Source organism: Microtus ochrogaster, linkage group LG7_11, assembly GCF_000317375.1.
Source record: "Microtus ochrogaster isolate Prairie Vole_2 linkage group LG7_11, MicOch1.0, whole genome shotgun sequence".
NCBI classification, from domain to species: Eukaryota; Metazoa; Chordata; class Mammalia; order Rodentia; family Cricetidae; genus Microtus; species Microtus ochrogaster.
This window is the reverse complement of record NC_022032.1, coordinates 840,446-849,249: the sequence shown is the minus strand read 5'-3', so window position 1 is coordinate 849,249 and position 8,804 is coordinate 840,446. Positions and strand designations below refer to the sequence as shown.

Sequence of the window (8,804 nt, the reverse complement as noted above, 5' to 3'; positions counted from 1 at the left end):
TTCATTGACTGAACACACACCTGGAACGTACATTGACTAAACACATACCTGAAACATACATCTACTGAACACGTACCTTTCTGCCCTAGTCACTGTCACCCTCATACTTGCCATGTTTGGTGATCACAAGTTTCTCACACATCCACATAGCGGTACCCACATTATACTGTTAAATCAAGACCTAAGTAAGTTGACGAGTGACAAGATGATAGCCCAGGAGTCCCTAGGCTTGGTCCAGAGCACTGAAGAGAGAGGAAGGGAGAATAGTGTAATCTAGGTCTTCGGTGCTTTTCCCAGATAATCTGGATGTGAGGTCAGCCCTTTAAGTCAATGACGGACTTTGGAGAATCCCACCCCCGGGGATGCTCTGCGCAGGCCTTCTGCAGGGTTAGCACAGCTCTCCTCATCATCCTTTTCTGAATGAATTTCAAGAAAGTGCACAGCAGAAGGATAAAAAGGTTTTGTGTATATTTCCACATTACATAGCTCATAACTTTTGTAGATGAGCATATCTAGTTTAGATTAAGGGTTTTTTTTATATTTTATCAAGTGAGAAAATCAATGCAAAGAGCTTGCCTTCCTCTGGTTTGTAGATGAAGCTCCTGACATCACGGGTACCATAAGCCTGTCCTGGGCTGTTATCCCCAAGCCCAGGAGGTCAAAGGCTCTACCCAGTTCTCTCCTGAGAAAATGTCCTGGACACACTGGTTAGACACCATGGACAGGCGAGTCCTCCCTCTCAGGAATATTGTTTTATTTTCTCCTACAGCCCGGGTGATGAATACATTTGTTTTGTCTTCACTAGGACTATTTTGGAGTCTGTTCAGAGCCAGTAATCAAAGACAATGTGGTTGTGGTCTACGAGGTATTGGAAGAGATGCTGGACAATGGATTCCCCTTGGCTACTGAGTCCAACATCCTCAAAGAACTGATAAAGCCCCCCACCATTCTCCGGACGGTGGTCAACACCATCACAGGTGAGAGCGGTTTGTGGGTGTGGGTGAAACTGCAGGGGGTCGGTGCTCCCCCCAAGCCCTGGCATCTCCGAATCCTTGATAATCCCATTTTACCTTTCGTGTGTTGTGAGTCTAACCTAAATTATAGTCGAATGTGGAAAGTACTTCAATTTTTGTATAGCTCCTAGTGATAGAGCACTTAACATGTAATGCCAGTTCTGGGGAAAAAAACATATTTAACAGATTTTATCCAGATTAAAGGGGAAAATATGTAGTATGGAAACCTCAGAAACACAGAGAAACACAAGAAGAACATGAAAATCTCTAACTTTACCTAATATATATATATACATATATATATTATGTGTATATATTTATATTTCTGTCTTCTAGACAGATGAATGATGAGTAGATAGAATACATTCTAATGTAAATTTTATGTATATTAAATTTGTTTTGCCTGCATGAATGTTTGCACCTCTTGTGCATACTCTTGTGTGTTCCCTGGGGAGGCCAGAAGAGGGCATCTAATCTCCTGAAACTGGAGTTGCAGACAGTTGTGAGGTGCCATGTGGGTGCTGGAAATTGAAACCCTGTCCTCTGTAAGAACAGCCAGTGCTCTTAACTGAACCATCTCCAGCACTCATATAGAATACTTGTAAATAACGTGTATTTTTTCAATCATGCCTCTTAATAATGTTTTATGAACATCTAATTGTGATATTCTGACATGATTGTTATGACTGGTGTTCTATGTTAGATGGACCGTGACATATTTGTCTAGCCCCTATTTATGATGTTCATGTTAGTTTGTTTTTTTTAATCCTTTCAAACACAAAGGATACTTTTTTTAAAATATTTATTTATTTATTATGTATACAACATTCCGCCTCCATGTATGCCTGCAGGCCAGAAGAGGCCACCAGACCTCATTACAGATGGTTGTGAGCCACCATGTGGTTGCTGGGAATTGAACTCAGCACCTCTGGAAGAGCAGGCAATGCCCTTAACCACTGAGCCATCTCTCCAGCCCACACAAAGGATTCTTATGTTTGAGTCTTCTCTACTCAGTTCTGGAAATGCAGGAGCCAAACTGGGGGGTTTTAGAGATTGCCACACACCAGAATAGAAAAAGTCCTGGCAGCCTTTGCTTCCCATTGCCGCTTCGATCCGCTGTCATCTTGATGCACTGCTAACTTTTGGGATGTGAGCCACTAGATACACACTCACTTGCTGTTACTGCATCAGTGTGGGCTTTTCCCTCTGTCGTGACTTGCTTTTTTGTGCCCTTTGTTCATTTTTTATTGAGAGGTTTTTGTCTCTTTCAACACCACCTTTCAACAGCCTGTCCTTGGTGGTTGCCCTCTGCTAGCTAGCAGGCTCTGCTTTGAGAGCCACCTCCTCCATGGTCCTCCTAGCCTGTGACTTCCACTTAGCTTTTCATTGCATTTGCTGAGCCACAGTGCAATGTTTGGTTTGGTGAAACCATCATCGTGATTCATTACATTTTACACGCTTAGTCTCATTTAATAATGTAAATGGGAGTTTCAGAGAATTTGGCGGACTAATTTTTGAAAATACAAGCATGAAGAGTAGCAAGACAGCTTTGTGAGGGCGTTACAGAAGGGTTGGTCTGCCCAGTCAGCCGTCAAGATGCATTAAGTTCCTGTGGCTCACAAGACAGAAACTCAGAGTCACCACGTTGGAAGAGACAGGACAGATTGGCGATTTCTTTAAAGGAAAGTGAGAGAAAAGGTGTCAGATATGTGCAGTGCTGTTTTGATGATTTAAAGAACGTAGTACTTACTGGCCTATGTTGTATTTTTTGCAATATTCTGAGTTTAGTTTAAACTTAAATTTTTTACATTTGCTTTGTTAGAAAGTTTTTACAGCCTCGTTCTCCCTCAGCAGTAGAAAATTTCCTCCGAGACCCTCGTTTTGAAAAGCTGGAATGTTTTACGCATGTGCCAACTATACATGCATTTAGGAGTTCTTTAGAGTAAAAAGATAAAGGCAGAGGGAAAAGGAAATAGGGTTTAAATGAGTGACAGTCATCAGTTCACTCTAAAATGAGCTTTGATGTCTGTGACAGCAGGGTAGCAAGGAAATGATGCCCAACTGCATGCAAGGATAGGGCAGGATCTGGCTGCACCAGCTGCAGGGATGGGGCAGGATCTGGCTGCACCAGCTGCAGGGATGGGGCAGGATCTGGCTGCACCAGCTGCAGGGATGGGGCAGGATCTGGCTGCACCAGCTACAGGGGTAGGGCAGGTTCTGGCTGCACCACTTGCAGGGATAGGGCGGGATCTGGCTGCACCAGCTGCAGGGGTAAGGCGGAATCTGGCTGCAGCAGCTGCAGGGATAGGGTGGGATCTGGCTGCACCAGCTGCAGGGGTAAGGCGGAATCTGGCTGCACCAGCTGCAGGGATAGGGTGGGATCTGGCTGCACCAGCTGCAGGGGTAAGGTGGAATCTGACTGCACCAGCTGCAGGGATAGGGCAGAATCTGGCTACACCACCTGCAGGGGTAAGGCGGAATCTGGCTGCAGCAGCTGCAGGGATAGGGTGGGATCTGGCTACACCACCTGCAGGGGTAGGGCAGGATCTGGCTGCACCAGCTGCAGGGATGGGGCAGGATCTGGCTGCTTTCTCGTCTCTTCAGTGTTGGAATAAGGCAGATCCTGTTGATGTAAACACTTCCCCCTTCTATTACTGTCCCTGCGAACCTGCCTTAAACTAGAATCCTGTTTCACTGATGGTGACATTGTGTCTGTGTATAGGTGCCCAGCACTACAGAAACACTGTACCGTATTTAAGCTGTTGTAGAATTTGAGATCTGTCAGTTCTCATTGTCTCCAAACCAAAATATGATATCCGCTTCTCAGGTGGCTTCCTTTAAGCCTGCCCTCGAGGCAGCAGACCAGATGGCGACAATGGATTTTAAAATTAGACCAGGCTGTCCTACATAGGAGACGTGAAAGGCTCATCTTCCAGTTGGCGTCTCATGAGTAACAAGACCATGGAAACTTTGAGGGGAATGTCCTTAGGTTGTTAGATGAGAGTTGGCATTAAAATACCGATTTGATTTTGGTCACCCGTGTTAATTGTCTCAGGAAGCACCAATGTGGGAGACCAGCTCCCAACGGGGCAGCTTTCGGTGGTGCCTTGGCGACGGACGGGGGTGAAGTATACCAACAACGAGGCCTACTTCGATGTGGTTGAAGAGATAGACGCCATCATCGACAAGTCAGGTGGGTGCTGTGAAGTGTCTCTCTGAGTGCAGAGAGAGGGGCTGCTTTCCCTGAGTGGATGGGATGACGCAGTCAAGTCTCTCACACAGAGGGGCCGCTTTCCCTGAGTGGATGGGGTGATGCAGCCGAGTCTCTCACACTCTGCCTTTTGTGGAGCTTCTCTTGAAGGAGAAAGAGGAGTAGTGGGGCTGAGAATTGCAGCAAGGCTCAGGGTGGGGAAGGGGGACACCGAGTAACAAGGCCGAGCATGGCAGTGCATAACCATCAGTGAACTGAGACTGGAGGATCAAGATTTCCAGGCCATCTGGGGCTATGCAGCCAGATGCTGTTTCAAGAGACCAGGAAAGAGATGGGGGAGGGGGAAGAAGTACAACGTGCGCTCCTGTTGGTTAGATCTTCTATGTGAAAGTATTAGGTTCCCAGGTCCGGAGGCAGAACTAGTCACAGTGACAAGGTTCTATCCTGTTGTTTGTAAAGAGAAGCAGGCGTCCTGGGGCTGAGGACTCGGGAGTGTGTCACATTCTCGCACTGACGGTGCGGAAGACTGATCATGTTAACACCACATGACAGACACGGGCTGTCAGTCTGTGGCGTGGAAAGGTGGTGCCAGTGAAGAAAGTGCAGGCAGATGGACCTCTGTGCAGAGGCAACACAGAGTGAGCTGACGATGTCCTCAGCGCTGCAGCAGGGCTCACAGAAGACAAGCTGGATTGAGGAGCACGAGAAGATCATAAAGAATGAGACTTTAAACTAGGCCATCACAGCATGTCTGCATATTAACACAGAGGAGAAATCACCCAACTGTCCACTAACAACAGCAACAAAGGACCAATAAGTCTTGATGTGGTCACCGAGCAGAGTAAAAAAAGAAAACAGTAAATTACTGATCCACCATCAACATGTCTCTTACACTGTTGATAAAAAAAAGTCAGACACATATGTTATCATTTCTAGTAATTTCATTTAGAGACACCTCAAAGCAGGTGACTTTAAGGCGATAGAACTTATAATTAGAGGGAGGAGGGTATCATCAGCTAGGAAGGACAAGAGGCACATCTATGTTAAAAAATGCACTGACCTCTAAGGTTTTTACATATTGATATTTTATATCGCTGCATTTGTTTTAAGTTGACACTAGGAAGAAGGTTCAGCGGTTAGTGTCTTGGGTGATCCTCTGCTGGGTTCAGTTCCCAAAACTCACCTTGCAGAAACAGCAAGTGTGGGGCTAGCCTGAACTACAAGGAATAGGATTTAACAAACATGGCAAGAGCAGAGTGGGAGGAGGCTGCGTGTACCTGGCTCAGGCAGGAGATGGAGAGTGCCACCACAGAGGACAGAAATGGGAGCCATCAGGGAGTAGTTAGAAGATGAAAAAAACATGATCACAATATATTGTGTAGAAACAATTTTTTTCCAATTAAAAAACAATGCATATCATTGGGTGTGATGAAGACAGAAGCCTTGGGGAAGGCTGGTCCAGGCTTGAGTACACATGTGGTATGTTAGAACATGCAGAGACCTGAAGGTGCTGAGGAAGAGGAGCAAGGGACAGAACGGGAGGGGAGGGGTGGGAGGGTGGGAAGGAGGGAGGACGGGTTGTTTGTAGCGGGAGAAGACGGAAGAGGGGTGGACAGACCTGTAGGTGAAGACATGGACCCCCTGAGATGGTGGCTGGGCTCCCAGAGAGCAGCTCCTGCTAACGGATCTTCGGAAGCACTGGTTAGTGCTGGAGCTCTGCGGCTCTGGCACTGGAGGGAAAACCCTTCTAGGCTCCTAATCTGTCACTGGTCTCTGTCTCCACACTTTCATCAGAGTTCTTAGACTTGAGCTTGGATGATGGATAGATGAACTGGGTGGCCAGATGGAAGAGAGGCAGGCGGGCGAGCAGGAGGGAGGACAGAGAGAGAAGCAGGAGGGACACAGTCTTCTGTGGTCTCCAGCATTCCTTCGGCTTTCCTCTTAGGTTCCACGGTCACCGCTGAGATCCAGGGAGTGATTGATGCCTGTGTTAAGTTGACCGGGATGCCAGACCTCACTCTGTCCTTCATGGTAACGTCCAGAGCTGTTGTTAACCTTGTTGGCTTGGGAAATGAGATGTTTCTCCAGAGTGGTGAGAATGGAATAGCACGGGCAGTAATCAGGGTGGTTATGAAGTCCACACCAGGCTTTGGATGCTTGATGCTTGTATGTGCTCAGTGAAAATGTCGTCGAATTGTTTACTCCCACTTTGTGTTCTTCCCCGCCTGGTTCTGCAGAACCCTAGGTTGCTGGACGATGTTAGCTTCCATCCCTGTGTCCGGTTCAAGCGCTGGGAATCTGAGCGCATCCTCTCCTTCATTCCTCCTGATGGCAACTTCCGCCTGCTCTCCTACCACGTCAGTGCACAGAAGTAAGCAGCGACGAGGAACAGACTCCGTGTCCGTGGCAGCTATGCCTGCAGTGGTTAGCTCCCGGGTCCATCTCCCTGGTTTTAGGTTCCAGCTCCTTGGGTTGCTAACTGTGTCAGCACAGTGAGCTGCTTTCCCACTCCCTCTGTTTCTTTTCTGGGGACAGTGAGTGTCTTTCTATGAGGACGGAGTGCACAGTGCTTCACCCAGAGCAAGGGGTCTCCGAGGCTGCCATTACTACTTTCTGTGGTGGTGTCTGCTGAATCAGTCTTGCTCTCTTAGTCCAGGCTGGCTTTGAACTTGCAATCCTCCTAGCTTACAGGTGTGGGCCAGTAGCATAGCAACTGCTTTCTGTTGTTGCTGCCTTCAAAAGAAAGTTTTCCTCAGAGTATCAGCACGTCAGTATTAAATCCCCTGACATCCAAAAGACAGTTAATGGTGCCTCGAAAGAGTGTTGAATGCATTCAAAGGGTGTTTCCTTTGTTCCAAATTTTTGATTATTTATTTTATTTCATGTGTATGAGGGTTTCACTTATATATGTATGTATGCATGTATGTATGTATGTATACATGTACATTACATGTATGCCTGGTGCCTACAGAGGTCAGAAGAAGGGGTCTGACATACTGGAACTGGAGTTATGGACAGTTGCGAGCCGCCACAAGGGTGCTGGGAAATAAACCTGGTCCTTGCCAAAACAGCAGGTGCTGCCAATCACTGAGCCATCCCTCCAACCCTGGGTGCTTTCTCTTTGAAGAGAGCGTTTTGTCTCTTTTGCAGCCTGGTTGCGATTCCAGTCTATGTCAAGCATAGCATCAGCTTCCGGGACAGTAGCTCACTTGGACGCTTTGAAATCACAGTGGGACCCAAGCAGAGCATGGGAAAGACAGTAGAAGGTGTGACTGTCACTAGCCAGATGCCCAAGGGAGTCCTGAACATGAGCCTCACTCCATCCCAGGGGACACACACGTTTGACCCCGTGACGAAGGTAAGGAGCTGGGCATCGAATCACCTTCAATACAGGCTGTATACCTGGTTGGAAGGCAGGATTAGTCAAAGGGACTTGGTTCTAAAGATCTTTGACAGAGGGTTCTCAATGGAACGCGCCCCTCCGTCAGAGGTGGCTCATAGTATGGAATCAGATGCCTGGAGGTTAGAGCTCTGAGTTCAGATGGAAACACCATAAGAAACCCACTTCTATGTGTTTTCTTCCAAGATGCTGTCTTGGGATGTAGGCAAAATAAACCCACAAAAGCTACCAAGTTTGAAGGGGACAATGAGTCTTCAGGTTGGAGCTTCTAAACCAGATGAGAACCCCACAATTAACCTGCAGTTTAAGATCCAGCAGCTGGCTATTTCTGGTGAGTGACATATCTCGGGTGTCTCTTAGAGGGGTAGAAATGGTGTCTATCGCCAGGTGCAGACCTCAGCATCTTCTGGGGCTTCCTGACGATGGGTCACACTGGGTCTGGTTATATTACCCAGTATGGAATCCTTAGTGAGATCTTTCCCGGCTCAGACTGCTTAGAAGGTAACATGAAGACCCCAAGTCAGAACGTCTGGGGCCCAGGGAGAGATGGGCTGCCGGAGGCCTTTGGAGGCCATTGTTGGATCGCACTAGAGCTGTTGACTTGAACTTCCCAAGGTCTTCAGTGTGAGGACTTCTCCGTTCTTCAGGAATGGGAAGACGTGAGCTACACAGCTCTCCAGCTTCAGCTGTTATTCATACTGTCTTTAGTTTGGCCACACTTAGCAAGGTGATAATAGATTGCATTTTCTGGATATTCGTTATGTCCCATTTACCCCTAAGCATTTTTATTGTTGTTTAACTTTTAGAATAGCCTTCTGAAAACCTTAGAAAGAAATGAGGTTTATCTTTAGAGAATACTCTAGTTCTCTTTACTAAAAGACTGTAGCATAGGTGATTAAAGTTAAGTGATACGTTCTTTCTCCTGAACCACTTAACAGGCCATAAAGCTATCGGCAGAGTGACTTCAGTCTGCCGAGACTAGGGAGCCTTCGTTGATCAATTCATGTCCATTCATTATTCACTAATGCTGTGATCATTCACTCAGTCCAATAACTTGAGCAAGACACAGTGTTATTTGTCTGCATCCTCACTGCCATCTGCTCGACTCTCTGCCCCTGCCACCGAGAGGAGGTCTTCCCCCAGGAGAGCTGTTTGCTGACGTAATCTTTGCTGCAAATGT

At 47.0% G+C, this 8,804-nt stretch overlaps 1 protein-coding gene across 2 annotated transcripts in view; it reads left to right on the top strand.

The window, feature by feature from the left end:
• Ap3m2 (adaptor related protein complex 3 subunit mu 2) overlaps positions 1 to 8,804 on the top strand; it is a 16,169-nt gene that overhangs the window by 4,750 nt on the left and 2,615 nt on the right. For both annotated transcript variants that reach the window (XM_005362420.3, XM_026786931.1), the window contains exons 3-8: positions 806 to 977; positions 4,069 to 4,206; positions 6,170 to 6,255; positions 6,462 to 6,595; positions 7,375 to 7,582; positions 7,811 to 7,955. In XM_005362420.3, coding sequence (XP_005362477.1) covers positions 806 to 977; positions 4,069 to 4,206; positions 6,170 to 6,255; positions 6,462 to 6,595; positions 7,375 to 7,582; positions 7,811 to 7,955 — 883 coding nt within the window. The remainder of the gene's footprint in view (positions 1 to 805; positions 978 to 4,068; positions 4,207 to 6,169; positions 6,256 to 6,461; positions 6,596 to 7,374; positions 7,583 to 7,810; positions 7,956 to 8,804) is intronic.